We start from the raw sequence: 22,316 nt of genomic DNA, 5'->3' as shown, positions 1-22,316 counted from the left end.
CATAAATGGTTAATAGAGGGTTAAAACTCTATGATTTATCCATTATCCCAATTAGAAGATCATAAGATAGCATCTGGCTGCTTTTGATGGGTTCAAGTCAGCAGGCCCAGAAACATTACCTCTCAGACTCTTGAAAGAAATGGCAAGTGCTGTTGTTAAGCTATTATGAATGATTTTTAAGACAGTGGAGATTTGGAGAGGGGGCAGCATGGTACAGTGGATAGAGAGTTTGCCTGACAGTGAGAAAGACCTCATTGCTTGCTTAAGGAATCCTGGAGATCTGATAAAAAAAAAATTAGAACAATTAATAACTTCACTAAAAAAGCAAGTCATAAAATAAAACAAAAAAAATTATAAGCCTTTATGTTTATTACTAAGGAAACCCATCAGGAAAAAGATAGGAAGACAAGTCATATTTTTAAAAACTACAGAATACATGAAGATATTGCAAGGCTTCACAACTCTGATCAATGCATTTACTAATAAGGACTACAGAAGAATTGATGGTGAAGAATGTCTCCTGCCTATCAACAAAGAGATGGTGAACAATAGGTGAAGAATGAGGTATACATTTCCATAAATCACCAATTTGCTTATTTATTTTGTTTAATTATATTTATTTGTTATAAGGAAAGGCTTCCTGGGGTAGAGAGGAGGAAATCATTGGAAAATGGTAACTATTTTAAGAAAGAAAGAAAGAAAAGAAAAGAAAGAAAGAAAAAGAAGGAAGGAGGGAAAGAAAGAAGGAAGGCAAGAGTATCAATAAAACATTTTTAAAAGAAATGAAGATAAATAATTGGAACAATATTCATTGTCCGTGAATGGGATGTACCAATATTATAAAAATCGTACTACTACATAAATTAATTTCAAATTTATCTAATTATCAAGGAGTTTCTTTATGGAACTAGACAAAATAACTACAAAATATATTTGGAAGAATATGTCAGGTATCTCAGAGGAAATAATGAGAATAATAGTGAAATATATAATAAAGTAACAAACATAATTCTTTCCTACCATTTTTTTAAAAAACCCACAAAGATAACCCACAAGTTATCAGTGTAATAAATTAAGCAAGATCCAGAAGCAAGGGGTGGCCAGGTGGCACAGTAAGAGTGCCAGCACAGTGTCAGGAGACCCGGGATCGGTTCTGGCCTCAGATACTTGGCACCCACACAAAATAACTGGCCGTGTAACCTTGAGCAAGTTACTTAACCCCAATTGCTTTAAAAAAAAAGATCCAGAAGCAATCAAACATAGAGTCTGGTATAATTGAAAGAGTACTTAAGTTGGAGTCAGGAAAGCTTAGGCTTGTATATTAGTAGCTGTTTTCCATTTCCTTAACTATAAAATAGTGCTAATATACAGATGAATGCACTAAAAATAGTTTACCATAATTTTATCAAAATACCTTAAACTAAAACATAAATGTAAGATTATTTATCATCACCATCATCATTGTTGTTATTTTGCTTGACCCCAGAGGTCGGAATGAAGGGAAAGTTTCAAAGAGACAGATTTAAGTTTGGTATAAGGGAAAAGTTTTTAACAACTAGAGATACCCAATAATGGAATGGGATTCCTTGTTTATAAGAGAACTTTTATTCACTATTGATCTTTAAACACAGACTGGATACTTCAGAGGGGACTATTATTATTCAGGTACAGGTTAGACTAGATGGCATCTACAATTCCTTCCAACTCTAATTATGTATTCTTACATGACTCATATTATATGTGCTATTAATGTGTTACTATTTATATTTATCATATTATATTATTGCATTACATTGTTCTATGTAGTATATAATAATAACACATAACATATAACAAATAATAACACATTTATAGTGCTTTAATGTTTACAAAACACTTTTCTTACCACTTTCTACTACCATCCTTCTATGCTGGTCTAGGTGTTTGGTGTAGTTAGAACTCACTTTTTGTGACTCAAATTGCTAGATTTTTATCGTGGGTGGAAATCACTAACTAGCTGACAAGTCACTTTCCATGTGGCTTTATAATTTGCAATGCTGGGTAACTTAGCCAAACCTGTTGCAAAAGCACAGAAATAAATGGCAATGAAAAGTGCCAGTTAAGTGATTGTACTGCTTCTCAGAACACATTGTGCTTTGGAGAGATCCACTTGCATCTTTACAAGTTACTTTTTTAAAGACATTTAGAAATGCTATCCCAATGACAGGGAGAGAAATAAATTGAAATTTAGGAATCAAACTGACAACATCATGAGGGACATTTGAGTACCCCAAACCTTATATCTTGCTATTGCTTTCCATGATGTTTCTTTCAGAGTTTACTAGAAAAGCAATAGGAAATAAAGTAACATCCATAAGAGTTGTGACAATAAAGAGTTTCCTAAGTAATAAGAAAAAAAACACACTGAAAATTATTCAGAGAAGCAAAAGATCATTGTAAACTGACATCCCATAACTGAATGTTTCATTAATTTATTTATGAAAGTCTTTAACACAAAAAATCCCGCTGTTAACCTGTGTATCCTCATGGGGGTGATTTAGACACAATCTCTTTGATTATAGTATCAATTTGGGATTTTAGTATAATCTAATTTTATATACCTGCAATGATACCCCTACCAATCCTGGTTTACTATTTTAGAGAAATTGCTATAAATTCTGCAGTGCAATCTATAGAAGTATTTTTAAGAATAGAATTTTATGACTATTACATATGGTGTTATATATGAATTTAACCATCAGGTGGCATAATTAGCCACTACCCTGATCCTATTCAAAAAGAAAGCTCATTTCCACTAAGATACTTCTATTCTCTTTGCATAGTGCCTCGTATTCATTGTCACACTCACTATCCAAGTCTTCAAGATTGGGTGAGTCAACCCAAGAAATAAGGCACCTCTTAAATGTGAAAACTAGATTAGTTTTCATTGAATATTTAAGTAAGATAATGTGTCTCAAGAGAGGGTTATATAGTAGAAAGAACACCTAACTTATAGTTAGAAGACCTGGGTTTGAATAGCAGGTCTTGAAATATTAGTTGCATGACCCTAGGCATTTTATTTATTTATTTTACCTCTCTGTGTCTTTTTATTTATTTAGTTAGTTAGTTTTTGTTTTATTTATTTATTTATTTATTTTACCTCTCTGTGTCTTTTTATTTAGTTAGTTAGTTAGTTTTTGTTTATTTATTTATTTATTTATTTATTTTACCTCTCTGTGTCTTTTTATTTATTTAGTTAGTTTTTGTTTATTTATTTATTTATTTATTTTACCTCTCTGTGTCTTTTTATTTATTTAGTTAGTTAGTTTTTGTTTATTTATTTATTTATTTATTTATTTTACCTCTCTGTGTCTTTTTATTTATTTAGTTAGTTTTTGTTTATTTATTTATTTATTTATTTATTTTACCTCTCTGTGTCTTTTTATTTAGTTAGTTAGTTAGTTTTTGTTTATTTATTTATTTATTTATTTATTTATTTATTTTGCCTCTCTGTGTCTTTTTATTTATTTAGTTAGTTTTTGTTTGTTTATTTATTTATTTATTTATTTTGCCTCTCTGTGTCTTTTTATTTATTTAGTTAGTTAGTTTTTGTTTATTTATTTATTTATTTGTTTGTTTGTTTATTTATTTATTTTGCCTCTCTGTATCTTACTGTCCTCATCTATAACATGAGAGCATTAAACAACTCAGTGGTTTGCAAACACTGTACTGTGTCTCACTAGTATATACAAAACTTCCCTTCATATCCCAAGGCTTCCATATTCCCCAACCCCTATACCCAGCTTCAGAGTGCTGCCTGTTCTTCCTGGCTTGATGTTGATGTAGCAACTCTATCCAAGTAGCTCACACTCCCTCTGCTTCCACTTTGAATACTGGGAAGGAAAGAAAGAAAATTTTAGGGACAGAGTAAGGAGAAGTGGAAGACTGTTTTAGAAGTCTTCTTGGTTGCTAGCTTAAAATTTCAGTGAAGTTCTGTGATGTGAGAAGGGAAAGAGCTTGGAAAACACAGAACTAGATAATCTCTAAGGTGCCTTATTGGTCTAACACTCTGTAATGCTGAGACAGGTTAATCTAGTAGAACAAGAGTAAACTCAAAAGCTTTAACACTAGTTTTCAGGTTTACATGCTCTCTGACATTGGGAAAATCAGTTAATTTCTGGCCTTACTTAACTGATCTCCTAAATGGAGTAATGAATATTTACTACTTTATCTTAGCATTATTATGATTTTTCCAATAATCAATCATAAATCTCCATGAAAGAACAAATATTAGATATAATAACTGTTGAAAAAAATCATCAAAATGTAAAAGTAATGAATATCTTGTTCTAGTGTTTTTTTTATGAATTCACGATGAGCTAGAATTTTAACATATGCATTGTAAATTTATAGTTCATTTATGACATTCTTGTGGGCATTTCTTCCCTAAAAACTTGGAAGAAAAACTAGTAAGTGTTAGAAAATGCTGGTAACTATAGTTGCAGGGTATATTACATTGCTTAGGCTTAGTTGAAGAGAACTTCAAACTGTCCAACTCCTTTCTTCATTAAAGAGATTAATTAATGTCAGTTCAAACATAACATTATAATATAACAGAGTAAAGAAGTAAAGAATCATTCTACTTTATTTTTAAAAAATATCTAGCAGATCACTAATTTTTAAAAATTAACTTCTTAAGCTTTTTATGAGTTCAGTATTAAATAACAATAAAATCATACTAATATCTTTGCATTTGTAGAGTGCTTTGTGATTTTCAAAATAGGTGTAACTATTGACAAAAATTCATGCATCCAACCTGCTGTCCCCAACTTTCAGGACAACATGGGTAAAGCATTCTGATTTTTTTTTGTGATGTGTGTATGTTGGATATAGAAAAATATGAGCAATGAATAACTAACTGGGTCTTTGGGTATTGAGGGAGAAAATAGTTGTCCAAGCGGAAAGATTCACAAACCCCTACAATCCATCGCTACCCTAGTTTTCCAACTCTATCACAATTGATCAAACATTATGTACTGAACGCATGTGCCAGGCATTGAGGATAGAAAGAAAAAGAAAGACAGTGTGCCTTCAAGGAGCCAGCATTCTACTAGGGGGACACATCATATTCACAGGCAAATTCATAAATGATATTTACAAAATAGCCATGAAATTTTAGGTGGGGGATAAAGAGACTAACAACTGGGTGAATCAAGAAAGGTTTCCTAAGGGAGTTGGGATTTAAGATGAGCCCTGAAGAAAGGTAGAAGTTCAAAAATGTGGAGAATGAAAGAGAGCATTTTAATCATAAAAGACAACCCTTGTGAAGGAACAGAAACGAAAGATGTAATGTTGTATGAGGGGAATAGCAAGACAGCCAGACCATGGAGCGCATGAGGGGAAATAATGTGTAATTAACCTGAAAAGGCAAGCTGGAGCCAGATTGTGAAGGACTCTCCATGCCAATCTGTAGCAGTTTGTATATTATGCTTAATGTGATAAGGCTTCACTAAAACTTCTTAAAAAGGGAAGTGACATAGTCAGGCCTATGCTTTCAGAATATCAGTTTGGCATAAGCACTGAGAATGGAATACAGGTGAAATCCAGGCAGTCCATTTAGAAGGTAGATATGAAAGTCCAGGAAAAAGATGACAGGAATCTGAACTAGCATGGATATTGTATGGGAGGGGTAAATGGAACATTTTCAAGAACTCTTGAAGACAGAGAATGAACAAAACTTGGAAGCTGATTAGATGTGGATCATGACAATGGAGAGTCAAGTGTGAACTGATGGACTTATAACAGGTCAGGGCAAAGGGTAAGGTACAAACCTGGATAACAGGAAGAATGATGGCCTGAACATAAGAGGAGGTATTCAGGGGGAAAGATAACAAGTTCAGTTTTCTGACATATTAAATCTGAGATACCTATAGGACATTCAGATGGGAAGTACAATGGGCAGTTAGAGATTTGAATGGTTGCAAAAGTAAATAAGCATGTGTAAACTATGAATATAGAGGGCTCCTCTTAAGAGTTTGCATATGAAATGAAGGAGATATAGGAAGATGGTTGGGGGTATGATAGTTAAGGATTTTTTTTAAGACTGGAAGATATCTGAATGCATTTGGGAGCAGCACAGAGAAGTTGAAAATTAAAGAGAGGTGAATTACAAAATACTCCTGAAATTATTTTAGGTGGGGGCAAGAAGATAGTGATTACAAAATTAGCTATTGAAGAGGTGAGCTATTGGAGTGCACAGGAAAAAGGCTCGGCATTGGCAGGGAGTACAACCTCTCAAGTCTTCAAGACTGGAAAGAAGGAGGAGAGAAAGGGGGCTGATGTTGAGGTGATTTGAAGTATGGAATTAGGAAGACAAAGAAACTTTCAAGGTGTAGCTTTAATTGTTTTATTTTGTTTCAGTTAAGGCTAGGTTCTCTGAAGTGAGAAAGGGGGAGTAATGTTACAGATGGCATGAATAAAGGCTTAGAACAGATGCTGTAGATTTAGAGAGTGTGATAGTCACAAAGGGTATACAAGTGGTTATGAGGTTCCAGTTGAGAATGGATTTAGTAGTGGATCCAGTCAGCAAGATTCCATAACTTCCTCCATCAGAATTCAACAATAAGGTTACAGATAGTGGAAGTGACCCAGAGCTGAGATTTTGAAAGAATAAGTGGCCATAGGACAACAGACCAAGGAATTCGAGAGTAGAGGACAATGTGAAGTTGCACTAGTTAGAGCAAGATTTTAAGAGGAAACTGAAGCCTGAGCCGGAGTGATGGTCTAAGAAAATTGGGAGAGATGAAGTAACATGGGGTTGTGGAGAGAATGAAAAATAGATTTGAGAGTGGTGTGGAGGTAGGGCAGGAGATTATAGTTTCAACCTGTGGAAGTGGAACATTTTATAACTGATATCGAGTGCATGACCGGTCCCATATGTGGCGGAGGTGGAGGGAAAATGCAGATCATGGGAGTTGAGATTGATTAACTAGGAAACAAAGATGTATGAGGGGATCACATGAAAATTAAAGTCTCCAAATAAAAGGGCAGGGTTTGGGATAGACAAGAGTACTATGAGCAAGATACTGAACTACTTGAGAAGGGAGAAAGAATGAATGAATGATCTCCAGGACTCTTCTCTCCAGGCAAAAGCCCCGGGGATCTAATGGGATAATAAATCTGAATGGAGTGAACCTCAAAGAAGGATTGATTACTGAATGTGCATGGTAGGGGAAACCCCTCCTAAACCTAAGAGCAACATTCTGGGTGGGTATGGGAAGGGTGATCTGGAGTGCAGTGTTTTCTGGGGGAAGCTAGTTTCCCTTAATTGCAAGAAAATGGAAAAGTGTGAGAAGTCTAGTATTAAGGACAGTTAAACAAGACAACATGGCGGTTCCACATGGTATAACGAAAGGGAAGGGTAGAGTGTGGGATAGAGACATAGGATCTATAGGTTTGACATGGATGAGTATCAGGGAAAGGGGCCAGGTAGCCAGTGGAAGAAGCTTTCTATCCTGCTTGGTCTTGTTTTCATGACAACATGGACTCGATATACTGATTTTCATGGCATCTGTATATTGGACAGAGGGACAGAAGGAGGAGGAGCAAATAACAGTGAATTGGGACTTGGGTGGGGAGCAGTTTGGATGTCTTTGGTAGAAAGTCCAGAACCACCCTAGCTTTCCAGCCTTCTCTCATATTACTCCACTCCACATGCTCTAAATCCCAGTCAAACTGGAGTCCCTTGTATATGCTCTGAGTTTTACTCACCATGTTCCCTATTCTGGGAATGCCCTTCCCCCTTCCCTTTGCTGAATTCCTACCTATACTTTAAAATTCAACTCATATGCCACCTCTTTAACAAAGCATTCCACCCTATCTCCACTCGGACTTTATTTAACAGTGTATCTGTACCTCTCTTGGTTTGAGTTGTTTTTAGCAGTAAGGTATAGTGGATAGAGAGCTGGCCTTGGAACCCTGAAGAGCTGAGTTTAAGTCCTTTCTCTGCCATGTACAGGTTGTGTGACCCTGGACCGATTTCACATCACCTCTCTGTGCGCTAGGCAACTCTCCATAAGTTGTAAAGAAAGTGCCAACCTGCACTGGTAGATGGAATTTCCTCCCCAAATGAGCTGCCTAGGTCAATAAAATAAATTGTCACTCCTATGCCTACCCATATCCTCTTACTATGATCTCCACAAGGTCAGATACCACCTCTTCTTTTGACTTGGCATCTAGATCCAAATCCTTCTCTGGAATATAGTATCACACCCACAATACAGAACTGTCTTTTTCACACTTAACAAATGGCTGTTGAATTTAATTAAATGATGAGAGTCAATCCATTTACATAATTTCATTATAAGAGCAATTTATGTGGGGGCTATATAAAACAACAAAATTACTATAATCAGATCTTAATTTTTCAAAATAACATTTCAATTTATAAGCCACCCAAACCCTGAAACTTTGCTAATGAAAAGAACAAACCAACTTGAGAAGGTTTGGTATGTATCAACTCATAAACTGTTTTTACCTCAGAGCTTGGCTGTGTAGGAACATGAGAGGAATGTGTAAAAATACATCTGAATGCCTAATCTGTAAAAATATAATGTTCTGATTCGAGGTTTTGGATTGGGGTGGGAAGAATTTTTTTTTAATCTATTTAAATCAGTTTGTCATCATCAAAGTATTTATGGATTCCCCACTGTGTACATGTCACTGAGTTAGGTGCTTCTCTTGTCTAGTGAGATCTAGCTAGATGTGATATTTTCTTTCCCTAAATGAAGGTACCCACTCAACTGAAATGAGAAGGAAGGAAATACTATTCTGCCTTGGAAGAGAGCCTGACACAGCTTTAATGGCAGAGTTTGCTGTGAGATGAGGTCTCTCTTCCGAATGGAATGGAATACACCTGACAATCACAAAATGATGGGTGGGGTGCTTTTTCTAGTAATACAGCTAAAATCCTCTCACCAGTCAGGGTCTACTTAGCACATTAGTCATTCTTCTTCTTTGCCTTGTCACCTGTTATTATCTTTCACATAACAGAAAGGTTTCTTTTAGAATAAAGTATCTTAAAGTTCTTTAAACTGTTCATTACAATGAGTGCTGAATCAAACCCTTTAAAAACAGTACTTGAGTAGGATGTGACTGAAACAAGAATCCTGGAGGTCTTGTATTCCATCTCTTTTAATACTGCTGCATTGACAACCAAGCAGGGAAGTGCTTATTTCTAGGTTGACACAGTCCCCATGGATCTTCCACAAAAAAAGTGGGCAGGTTTATTTGTGAACAAGGATACATCATCTTTGGTCCTCTGGCCTGGAGTCTAGTCATCTTAGTGGCTTTTTGCCAGCCTACATGAAACTCGGCCCTAGAATACATTATCCTTTTTTAGCCTAATTATACGAGGAGGAAGACAGATGTCCAGTTCTTGTGTCCCTAGCAATGTTTAGCTCAGAAAATATCTAACCTAAATAAATATGTTCCTAAAACTGACATGGAAACATTACAGTAGTCCTGATATATACACCCCAATTCTTTTAAGAGCAGAATGCTTTCCCCCATAATATTAGTGGGGAACTGAGATTAAATAGTACAGGGAGGTAGGAAATGAGACAGTTTTTTACTCAATTCTCTCCTGCACCCTCATCCTCTAGTATTTCAAATTTGTTCAGAAATTGATGAAAAGAGAAAGGAGAAGCCAGCTCTCTATTTAGATGAATCATTTTACAGATGAAGTACAAGGAAGTAACTGGGGGAACGTTATAAACTAGAGGGAAAATGTAATATGTGCAAAACAGTTTCTACAATGAAATACATTCAGTGAAACTTTCTGGAGTTTTACCCAAAGCCATTGCTTAGAATAAGTTAACAGTAAACTGGTACTTGGAATCATTACTTAAAAATAAAAGCCCTATGGCCATGGATCGTAAACAAAGAAATCATGAGAAGTGGATTCCCCTGAACTTCAGAAATCGCTGTGGGTGAAGAGGTCACTGACCCACAATGCATTGTATTCATCCAGTTTATTATTCAACTGCTTAATGAGGATTCTGTAAGAAGCTCATTCAAAACAATGGTTGGTCATTAATGGTCTGCGGTCAACATAGCAGGAGGTCTACAGACATGTCCTAGACATCCATTTGGCCATGTGCCGTTTAATATTTTTATCAATGACTTAGATAATACTATGGATGTCTCATTTACTAGATTTTCAAATGACACAAATCTGGGCAAGAAAATGAACACAGTGAATGATAGAACACAAATAGAGATGATTATAAACTCCAAAAAATCAACTACATAGCTATGAAATCATAGAATTCTAAGTCTAGATCTGGATGGAACCTCAGAGTCAGGGGAGACATGGGTAAAAAGTAGTTTGTCTAAAAAGATCTGGGGATTTTAGTGGACTGCAAACTCAAAATAAGTCAACAGTATGCAATGGCAGTACAAAAAAGCTTTGGCTACATTAAGAGAGATACGGGAATAAGGAGGTAATAGACTACTTTTGCTGTTGCTGGGTATTTTTTTCAGCTATGATTGACTCTTTATGACCCCATTTAGGATTTTCTTGGCAAAGATACTGAAGTGGTTTGCCATTTCCTTCTCCACTTTGTTTTACAGATAAGGAAATGAGGCAAGCAGGGTTAAATGACTTGCTTGGGGTCACACAGCTAGGAAGTGTCTGAGGCCAGATTTGAACTCACAGAGATGAGTCTCCCTGAGTCCAGACCACCCTGTGCCATCTTGCTGCCCAATCAGGCCATACCTGGAGTATTTTGTTCAATTCTGGGCATTATACTTAAACACATTGTTAAGCCAAAAAGTGTCCAGGAGAGGGCAACCAAAGTGGTAAAGGTCCTTGAGTTCATGTCATATGAGTTTCAGTTGAAAGAAATGGGAATATTTAGCCTAGAAAATGGGGGGTGGGGTGGGAGGACAGTCCACAAAATCTCTGAGGAAGAGATGACAGAGGTCATCTCCCCAAATAAACAGAACAAGAATGACCCCTACAACATCCACATTACCTCCAGTGAGGGACAACTCTCTCCTTCCTGACTCACCTCCCTTTAGGATATGGACATCTCCTGACATCAATGGTTTCATCACCATCTGTGTGCTTCACAATTGTCCTTTCTAAACTGCACTGTCCAGAACTATGTATAACCTTCCAGATGTAGTCTTGCCAAGGCGAAAACCAAATAATTCATACTCCAATGGACTTTGGTATAAACTACACTTTAAAAAAGATCCCCAAAGACTCCAATGTACCTGAACTATGATCATCTAACCTATGTGTAAAGACCTAAAGTGCAGGGGAAAGCAAGACTATCCATTCCACTTTTGTATAGTTCTAGTTTGCAACTGGATATGATTAATGGGCTAACATACTGGATAAATAATTTAATAACATCATAGAAGTCTTAAAGACTTTATGCACCTGCTAATCTAATAGTAGCCTATGCTACTATTGTTGTGTATCTTTTAAAAAATCTAATTAATGCAAAGCAATTATAGTGCTGAACTTGGAGTCAGATAGACCTGAATTTGAATCCTACCTCACACACTTGTGAGTTATGTGAGTCTAGACAAGTTTCTTAACCTCCAATAGCCTCAATTTCCTCACCCGTAGCAAAAGATGGTAATTAGACCTAGAGTTGTGGTGTTCAAATGAAATGATATATTAAAGCACTTTGTAAATTTTAAGCTATAATTATCAGCTATTGTTACCATTATATAAATTTGTCCAAATTATAATTATAAATGGAATAAAGAATATTTTTATTACTGAAACAAACTCTGAACACTAACAGTTCATTATGCTTTGATATGGGGCAGTTAGGTTTCATAGTGGTTAGAGTGTTAGGCTTGGAGATAGGAAGACTCATCTATAGACAGCTACTAGCTGTGTGACCCTGGGAAAGTCACTTAATCATGTTTACCTCAATTTTCTCATGAATGAGAATGAAATAATAATAATAAAATGAGTTGGAGAAGAACATAGCAAACCACTCCAGTCAAGAAAACCCCAAATGGGGTCAACAAAGAGTTGAACACAACAGAAAAATGACTGAACAACAATACTTTGATGTATCAGCTTACCAGCTCCGTTTCTTAATTTTAAGAGAACAGGGGACTTTTAGCTTGCTTATGCCATTCACCAAGGATTCTAATACTTTAATAAACATGGAGAAAAGAGCTCAGGGGAAAAAATGATGTAGCTTCTAAATTCATACCTTTCACACAGAAGCAAAAATCAGTTATTTCCATGCATGTAAGTGGACTCTTTCCCATATATCCTAAAACCAAGTATCATACTTTAAAATTAACCAATGTGAGCCACTGAACGTCTTTTCTCAGGCATCTGACAGTTACCGCTGCCAAGTTTAATCTTACTCTCCAGAGAACTGAACCTTCCTCCAACCAGCTGAAACAGGGTGTGTCTTTGCAATGGACTCAGATATTTTCTGTACTACAAATCTTTATTTTTGATATTAAATTTTATTTGGAGAAAATATTTTTTTCTGTCATGATTAAGTCTGTGGGGGAACCCGGCTTTAATTTCCCAATAAGAATTGACCAGTTAAGAGACATCTTGGGGTGACTAGGTGGCGCAGTGAATAGAGCACTGGCCCTGAAGTCAGGAGGACCTGAGTTCAAATCCGGCCTCAGACACTTGACACACTTACTAACCATGTGACTTTGGGTAAGTCACTTAACCCACAAAAAAAAGAGACATTTTGAAGTATAATTGTACAATGAACTCTTATGGCCAAGACTCCTTCAGCTTTCCAAGCACCACACCTAAAACTTAACTTCATTTCAAAGCAAAATGACACCAGTTAGAATTTAATTACTAATCCATCTCTTTCCTATAGCAACATAGAACCATGCATGTTGACCCTGATTTATCATATAGATCTCTTCAATGTTAATGCTAATCCTGAATTATATGATGTAGAGCCAGGATCCTGTCAAAGCTAGCGGCAAGGAAACTCTTAAGTCTAGAATCATGCCACTGAGTCTGGCCCCTCATTTTACAGATGAGGAAATGGAGGCTTAGAAATGCTAAGTGACTTGCATGAGACTACACAGCTAAGAAAGCATCTGACAGCAGGATTTGAACTTGGGTCTTCTTGATTCCAGTTCCACTCTCTTTTCATTCTACCACCACACTGCCGATAAAATTGTTTTTCTCAGACCAAATTTAAAGCAGGCACAGTCCTGATAGTCCCAGGTACTGCTGGACTATGGGAAATGCAGGTTCTTGTTTTCACTGCAGAGGGAGAAAAAGTTGGCACCTACTTGACCCCAATTGTTAATCCACAAAAGTCTCAAAAGACCTTAATTAGGTGAAAGCAAAATACACTCAAAATATCTTCTTGTTTTTTCCCCCTGAAGTCACTTTTGAGAACACTGTACATTATATTTTCAATACTGCAAAATATCTATGATTTCATCCATGTGAATATTTCTTCTACCAACTAGCTCTCAATGCAAACTCTCCACAGCTTAGTAAAATTGATTTTCTATGCATTGCTGTGACCTTGAAAATGGGCAGGGGAGGGAGGGAAAGAAGCATTTATTAAGTGCCTACTATGTGCCAAGCATTGTTCTTTTAAAAGAAATTGACCAGCTGTTGGCCTACTTTTAGGTAATGAGCATCTCTGCACATAGCTGTGCTTGCGTTTGGATGTCAATCCATCCTAAGTCTTGCATTTGAATTTTTTGTAGCTTAGTAGGTACCATCAAAGTTTGGGTTCCGCTGGCACAGCCTTTGAGGACCCAAATTCTCCACTACGCCACACTGAAGCATCAGAGCAGAATTTCAGTGGAGGTCTGCCTACTTTACCATTCGAAACCAAAAATCTCAGCATAACACAGTCATGTTCTGCAAACATTATTGGGAATTACTTACAACAAATGCCCAATTGGTTAACAAAATAATGGAGATCTACCAAAAGGACTATTTAAAAACGTTTTTAATAAACTTAAGTTACAGAGCATTTTGCATTATTTTTTCTTAGCCCTCAATTCTTTGTATTAGTATTTTTAATACAAAAATAAAAATTATGTATAATAGTCTCAAAAATTTTCAAGATCAATTCCTCAAGTTAACCTCTCAAATGTCAAATATCTGCACTAAGGCTAGAGAACTAGACCTGTGATTTAATTAGCAGAGAAAGATTCTCTCCATTTATGAAAGTTAATACTTTTTCTGCAAGTGATAGGTTTATGGAGTGGTCCAAATCACTAAGGTTAAATGACATGATCAGGACCACACAACCTTTATGTGTCAGATAGATACTTAAACCCACATTTTCCTGGCTTCTCATCTGTATCTCTATCTTCTATAATACACTGCTTTACTATAAGATAAAAATCAAGTTAAATGACTTGCCCAGGGTCATACAACTAGTAGCTGATGCAGATTTGAACTCAGGTCCTCTCACTCCAGGGTTGACATTATATCCACTGTGCCACCTCGTTGCCAATATAATTCACTATAAATCTTTACTAAATGCACTTAAGGACTAGTCATCTACTTTGAATACCTTCTAATACATTCTCATTACCAATCAAAAAACTTCATCCAATTGTAAGATAATTTTCTTTAAAGTATCCCTGGCCATTTTCATTTGCTTGTTGGACAGCTCCACCTGGATCATCAGCCAGCACTTAAGACAACACAATCGGAATTGAGTTTATCATATTCCTCTCCAAATTGTCCCTCCATCCAATGTTCCTGATGTTTTAGTCACCACAATCCTCTCAGTCATCCAAGTTCAAAACCCTGGTATCTTTTTCCCATTCTTTCATCACCCATCTCCAACTAGTTGCCAAGTTCTGTTGACTTGTTTTCAGTATATACATTAACACCTTCCAGCTTGCTAGCTTTCTAATTTAACAATCTCTTCAACTCCTGTGACATCCAGCAGCCACTAGCATAGTCACATCTTATATTTCACCATCACTTAGAACTATGCCAACTCAAAGATTCTGAAATGAGAAATTCTACTCTGACCATGATAATCAACCTGCTTTTCCATTTCTCCTTGTGCCTCAATCTTTAAAAACCTATTCATTTCTCTCACTACAATTTTTAGCCTCTCCATTCTTCTCTACTCTTATCAATCTAGCAGTCCTGTTCTTGTATCACTTTCTTCTCTTCCCAATCTTGACCCTGTAGTTCACCATTTTAACCATACACTTTCCTCAGTGCCTTATTTCCTTACCTGTTTATCCCATCACATTCATGTGTAGCCAGTCCTGAACTCTGGATCCACCTCTCCCCTATACTATCCCGAAAGCTCTCCAAGAGCATGAACATTTTATTTTTATCTTTGCATCCCTAGTGCTTAATCCTTAGTAGGTACTTAATAGATCTTTATTGATTATATAAATGAATGACTTACTGATTCTCTGTTCCTACTCAAATGCTTCTGAGTACTACTGCAGGAAGTTACAACATCATGTCAGCTGGATCCACTAAAAATTAATGTTGTCTAATTTCAACTGGGCCCTTACTGCTGCACAGTAAAAATTTGCATTCATCCTAGACTCTGTCACCTTTTGAAAAGCAATTGTTCCAAACCTTCTCTTCTCTTTTCAAGCCCCTCATGGCTACTCTGTCTCAAGTTCTCTCAGCAGAAATCTTTACTTTCTACTTTGCTGAGAATATAGAGGCTCGCTCTCTCTCTCTCTCTCCAATGCCTTACTTCAAAAAACCTTTCTTCATCCACCCATTACTTCACTGCTCCTGTCACAGAAAAAGGCAAGCCTTTCTTGCCAACACCAACTTCTTTTCCTGTATCCTCAATCCCCTCCCTGACCATTTACTTCAAGATATCCCTTCTCTCTAAGCTTTACACTTCTCCATGAGTTCGGGTTTTCTCCTTTTGTCTTTCTTACCATATCACTAAAAACAACAACAAAAACAAACCTTACTTGACCCTGCTACCTCCTCAAGCTATTAAGCTATTGTTTTCCTCTCCATCACTGCCAAACTTGAAAAAATATCACCTTCCTTTGCTGCCTTAACGTCCTTACCACTTCTCATTCTCTTGCAATCTGAGTTCTGTTTCAGACTCTTTATTTAAACAGCTTTTTCAGAGGTTACCAACAACTTAACTGATCAATATGATGGTCTCAAAAAAAAGTTGTTAGCCTCTATGACCTTGTTTTTAACATTATTGTGCATGCTTTCCTCCTGAACCCACTTGGCTTCCATGATCCTACAATCTCCCAGTTCTCCTAACTGTAAAACTATTCCTCGGGGCGGCCAGGTAGCACAGTGAGTAAGAGCACCGGCTCCAGTGTCAGGATGACCTGGAGATTGAATCCTGGGCTCAGACACTCAGCACCACACCCAGAAATAACTGGCCGTGTAACCTTGAGCAAGTTACTTAACCCCGATTGCTTAAAAAAAAAAAACCCGACTACTCCTCAATATCCTTTGTTCATTGTTTATCTCCTACGTCCTATGTGTGGGTGTTCTCTAGACATTTGCCTTGGATCTTCTTCCTCCTTTCTTTATATTCACTTTCTTGGAAAGATACCTAAGGAAGAACTCTTGGGGAGCTCTTATCAACTTCCATGGATTCGACTATGATTCCTATTTGGGTGATTCCTAAATCCAACCCTAATCTCCATCTTGAACTTCAGAGTCACATTGTCAACTGTCTGCTGCATATCTCTTCCTAGATGTCCAACAGATGTCTTAAATTCAGCATGTCTAAAACAGCATTCATTATCCTCCCTCAAAATCTACCTTTCCTTGAAATTTCCCTAATTCTGACCAGAGCACCACAATTCTCCCAGTCGTGCATGTGTACAACCTAAGGGCCCATCTTTGACTCTTTGGAATAGGTTATTGACTTGCCAAAGGACCAATTCTCAACTTCCATGCAATCCTTCCCTATTTCTCTCACTCTGATTGACAGTGACCAAGTCACTTAACCAAGAAATATAGCTTAGTCTCTTCAAAACTGTAGATAATTTGTGTGACCCATCCTTAACCAGGTCATGTGGACTGCATAGAGATACTTGTTGATGAATAAAAAATGTACCTGAATAGTTGAATAGATATTTAATTTTTGACATAAATTTAAATGAATTGTGATTGGTTGCTACTTAAAGTTATCTATGGTGATTCTTTTTATAAGGAGGCTGGTGATTCCATAAGTTCAGATTTCACATATCTGACTTTCTTTAAAGGAGGCTATATCTGCCTCTTGAAATGTAATATGTTGCTATATAGAAAAAATGTATAACTCTTAACTGGACTTCTAAGTTTAAGAGACTTAGATAATAAGTTTAAGGAATGGCATAAAGAAGAAATAATGTTGTTATTACATGGTGTGGTTTTGTGAGGATGAAAAATACCTAACGTATTTCACTTTAGGCCTAAGGAATTTCTTTTTTCTCACAGAAGTTCACCATTTGGTGCAAGAGACTGACATGCACTAAAAATCCACCACCATTCTTAACTTGGTGCTAAGAAATACAAGTATGCTCTAAAAATGATTTAATGTAGAGATACCAAAGAAAATACATCATTTTAAGTGATTATGAAAGGTAAACGGGCTTTTAAAATATTTGTATGGGTGAAAATGTCTAATTAGAAGTATTCATTCCTGACAGATGTGATAAGAACATATAACTAAAGAAGACTGATGATCTCTTTGGAATTATTTTTCAGTTCTGTCATTCTATTTTAGAACACTAATAGGTTATTCTAGAAATCTTCTAAAGCACTAACGGCCCTATGCTAAATCTATCCTCAAACACTGAACTCTCAGAATAAGAAGTGAACAGTTTCAAAATTCTTGGAATTCCCACTTCTTTTGACTTCAGGTCACACTGTCATAAAAGAGAGCACAATCCGGATGTGCTTTTATCCAACAAACTTTTGAATGGCGAGTGAACTTCACTGTGTACTCCTGTTAGACGCAACCACTTAATTTATTAATAGCATGAAATGCTGAGAAAACCTTGATTTTTTATGATTCTCTGGTTGTACCAAGTTTATCTTCAAAAGGGCTTATCTCCTTTTTACATTGTCATCATGGTCTGAATCAGAATCCACGTGAACGAGTTTTTACCCATAATATGGATAGTGAATAAAGAAGATCATGCAAAAGCTCTTATTCTATCTCTGTCACAGCTGCCATTCTCTGTGGTGTTCCTCCCCCCAGTTCTGGTCTCTCAAAGGCATATTTTAGAAATTGTGAAGTCAAATAGTTTCTGTGATAATATCTTACAAATTAGGAGTGGGGAATAGTTGTATATATGGATTAATCCAAAAATAGCCATTTACTGTAACTGTCAAAGGAGCTTAATGATTACACAAATGCTCCTCCATGCTACATTCTATGTTTATATCTCTAATTTCACCTTACAAAGATCTGATGTAGTCAGATTGATGATTGCACACTGAGTCCTCCAAAGACTGAAGTCAACTGAATTAGATTTTTGAATGATACAGTTTGTGGGAGGCAGCATGGCATAGTGAAGGGAAGGTTGGTATTAGAGTCAGAAAGACCTAGGCTCAAGTCCTGTTTCTGAAACATACTGTCTGTGTCAGCACAAGTGGGTCACTTCATATCTCAGGCACTCACTGACGCTAAAAGGCACATCTGAATTGCTGATTTGCACCACTGGGGACAGTTTCCCACACATGGTTACAATCATACACCTGGACAGACATGGTTCATGGTAGAAAATCTATACAAGGAGATCATTAGAGTTATAGTAACCTATTTGCAGCAAAAACCAAAATGGGTACATGAAAACCAGAAGGTAAGACATAAGAAATCATAAACTAGGGTTTAGAGGTGCCTTAAGCTGACAGGTCAAAAGCTAAAACTCTTGAGAATGATCTGTCAACCCCTCGAGTTTAGTTAGCTCTGGTCTGGTCTAGACCTATATTCCCTAGAAATCAGGGCCAGGTCATTTTCCCAAGATGGTAGAGATGATTTGGATGGTTCTTTCCCCAATTCATTGTTGTATCATCCCAGGATAGATTTAGGGAGTCCTATACATAACCTCCCCACTCAGATCACTGCCTTCTTGTGATAGAGGGGCTTGCATAATAACTCTATGTAATTATGAGCTAGACTGTGCAGGGTTACCCAAGATAGATAGGTCATAATAGAGAGTTCTGACAAAAGATGATCCACTGGAGAAGGAAATGGCAAACCACTCCAGTATTTTTGCCAGGAAAAACCCATGGACAGTGAAGGGCCTGGCATGCTATGGTTTATGGGGTCACAAAGAATCAGACACAGCCGAACAACTGAAAAACGATATATAACCTGCTTGACATTCCTGCTCACATTTTAGCTAACAGTAAAATAAAGCCTGTCCTGAAAATCAAGTAGGGGTAGTAGAGAGGACTAAACTAAAACAGTTTTCTCTGATTCAGACCAATCTCGGGAATGGAGCAAGCCTAATGACTTCCACAGGACCAGTGATGAGGTGGTGCCACTTACAATTTATTTAGCAATAACTCACTCTCAGAGCTCTACTCCCAGGAAATATACACTAATAACCTTCCATCCTTCTTCCTTCCTGGAAAGCCAGGAGTAGTGGTTGCATGGGTGTAAGGAAAGGTGAAGCCATGGCAGCAATGCTGCAAGGTCTGTTACAAGCATATTTGGACTGAGGTAGCTATTAACATTATACCCCAGGGTCAGGCTATATTTGTTGCCAAAATGCCCTCAAAGTGATCTTTTTTTTTTAAGGGGGAAGGCAAGGCAATTTGGGTTAAATGACTTGCCCAAGGTCACACAGCTAGTAAGTGTCAAATGTCTGAGGCTGGATTTGAACTTCTAACTCCAGGGCCAGAGTTTGTATTCACTGCTTCACCTAGCTGCCCCCAAAGTGATCATCAATTTCTGAGTATAACCAGTACAATATTCTGCTCAAAATACATTCTTTTGAAAGTATGCCATTTTAATCTAAAAGAATATCACTAGAGATGCACGTTTTGAAAGAACCAAAGTTGAAAAATTATTTTACCACATCTATTATAATTTCATGCAATTAATAGCTAAATATGTGCTTTTCAAAATGATGACAATTTTGGTTGAGAAAATTGCCTAAATCTTAGAAAGCTACAATGCACACTTTAGAGAGTGTGACTTGATACTAGATATCTCTTCTAATTCCTTTTTCAGTTTTTGGGGACTGAGATTTTTTTAAGTAGTGCTGGAAAAAAAACAAGAGGCTGGAAATTATGCCCTTAGATATTCTTCATCCACAGAATCATAGGACTAGAGATCTAAAGAGAACCTTAGAAATCATCTGATGCCATCTCCTCATTTTAAAATAAGGAAACTGAGGCTCATAGAGGACAGATGACTTGCCCAATGTTGCAAATTTAGGGACAGAACCAAGAGTAGAATTTACACCTCTATTCGCAGTCTCTTGTATATTATTTTAAATACTTCCAAAATCCAATAGCAAAGGCTTTTTTTCTTAGTATTTTGAATAATTAATGAAGTTATTGGATCTACCATGCGCATTGGTACAAAGTCTAGTTTCTAAAAGTCACTTTACTTTAAAAACTTCGTTTGTAGGAACTATTAGCACACAAGTTGAATCAGCGGTAGCCAGTTTAATTAAGAAATCTAACAGTTCATAAATTCAAATCATCTTCAAAACAGTAATGATTTACATCATCTGCACCTTCAATAATCTATTCCTATTAGATCACTATTAGGGCTCTAAATGGGTCATATTTAGCTGATTTGGTTTATTAGGACTTTTCAAATGTATTACATATAAAAATTAATTTATCTATTTAATATGAACTACTGGTTTAAAAAATAGATTGAAAAATGTGGTTAGAAAGGACTACCAAGTTAGAAATGAAGACACAACTTAGTCATGCCAGGCATGTGCATTTAAGCAAGACAATATTCTAATAATGGCTGTGTAGTATTTAGCTCAATACACATGCATAACATACATACGAAGTCCCAAATATACTTGTCAGTAATTCCACCCATGATTCATCCAAGAGGCTTTGGTCCCTTAGTGAAATGTGGCTGTGTTCCTCTGAGCTACAGCATACTCTGACTTGGACTGACAATATTTTAAACAAGTTAACTTGATGTAACTCCATCTCAGGTTTGGGGCTTTTTAAAAATTGGATTGTCGCCCACTGTGGAAGATCGGAGTAGTACAGTCCTCCTCTGGACCCGCCTCTCCTAAATGGTATTAGAATTGTTTTTGCCTCTGTGATCGGACTCCTTGGACCCTTAGGGAGGGGGGAAAGGACGACAGCAACAAAACCAACTTGCTGTAGCTGGTGAGAAGATTTAGGGCGATCAATCGATACGCCCCACTGGATGTCAGCTGTACGCACAGCTTCCCGACATTGTATTCTGGCATCTTGTTGACACTCAGGGAAGCCAGCCAGAGAGATTGGACCCCCGGCAGCTTCCCCACAAAAAAGTCAATCACATTCTAATCACAAGGCAGGATGCGAGTTAGAATAGCTCGGATGGGGCAGCGGCGGGCATGCAAGTTTGGGTTAGTTAGTCTGAAATGTACCATGCAGGTTTGCATTCATGTTTGGCAAACGCACTTAGGGAAAACAGACTTTATGCTTACAATGATCCCAGCCCAAAATGGAGTTTCTCTGACTAGCAAGGAAGAGCTGATGCCTGCCATAACAAAGCCCACAGTTGTCACAGCGATGCCTAAGGCCAGCTGCAACAGGGCGAGCAGCAGCGGGAAACGGCAGCCACAGCAAGTCCGGGCTTCCTCCTCCCGGCACGCTTTGGGGTCCCCTTTGCCTTTCTTCGGCCCCGGGTCGCTGGGGGCCCCCGAGGCGGTGCCCCGCTCCCCGGCGGGCGCTGACGGCCCCTGCCTCGGTTTGCCTTGGGGAGCGTTGGGGGCTGGTGGTTGCTCGTTCTGGCCCATGGCCGGTGGGTGGGTGGGCTGCGGGGCCCCCAGGAACTCACTGGGCTGGGCGCAGGCTGAGCCGCTCCCGGTATTTGAATCACGGAGGCTGAACAAATATGGAAAACATTTGGAGCGGACGGTGGGAGCCTCCAAATGCCACAGGGAGCCCAGAGGAGAGGGGGAATCGAGGGGGATAGCGAACTGCCAACGAGAGGGGACGCGGCGTCTGTGTGGGACTGCAGGGGAACCCGAGCGGGCACACGCGCAGGAGCCAGTGTGGGGGTCCTGGGAGCCCCCGGGCAGGGAACAGCGTGTGCTGCTTCTCACATGCAATAGGGGAGTGGGAGGGTGTGTGTGAGAGAGAGGAGAGAGAGAGCAGAGAAGAGAGGAGAGGAGAGGAGAGGAGAGGAGAG

General features: G+C 37.7%; 1 protein-coding gene across 3 annotated transcripts in view; it reads right to left on the bottom strand.

Annotated features, from left to right (window-relative positions):
* The window catches only part of LOC138175798 (sarcospan-like), a 50,774-nt gene extending 28,721 nt beyond the window's left edge, over nt 1–22,053 (bottom strand). The window contains exon 1 of one of the 3 annotated variants that reach the window (XM_069106288.1): nt 21,610–22,053. In XM_069106288.1, coding sequence (XP_068962389.1) covers nt 21,610–21,921 — 312 coding nt within the window. In that variant the 5' untranslated portion in view covers nt 21,922–22,053. Of the gene's footprint in view, nt 1–20,962; nt 21,573–21,609 lie in introns of those variants that run through there. The other 2 variants (XM_069106289.1, XM_069106290.1) reach the window with 2 other exon arrangements.
* Between the last annotated feature and the right edge of the window lie 263 nt (nt 22,054–22,316).

Source organism: Petaurus breviceps, unplaced genomic scaffold (assembly GCF_028583685.1).
Source record: "Petaurus breviceps papuanus isolate PSGF00001 unplaced genomic scaffold, PetGlider_PUasm1.0 79, whole genome shotgun sequence".
Taxonomy (NCBI): domain Eukaryota; kingdom Metazoa; phylum Chordata; class Mammalia; order Diprotodontia; family Petauridae; genus Petaurus; species Petaurus breviceps.
The sequence above is the reverse complement of the archived record's forward strand: the minus strand, read 5'-3'. Positions and strand labels throughout refer to the sequence as shown.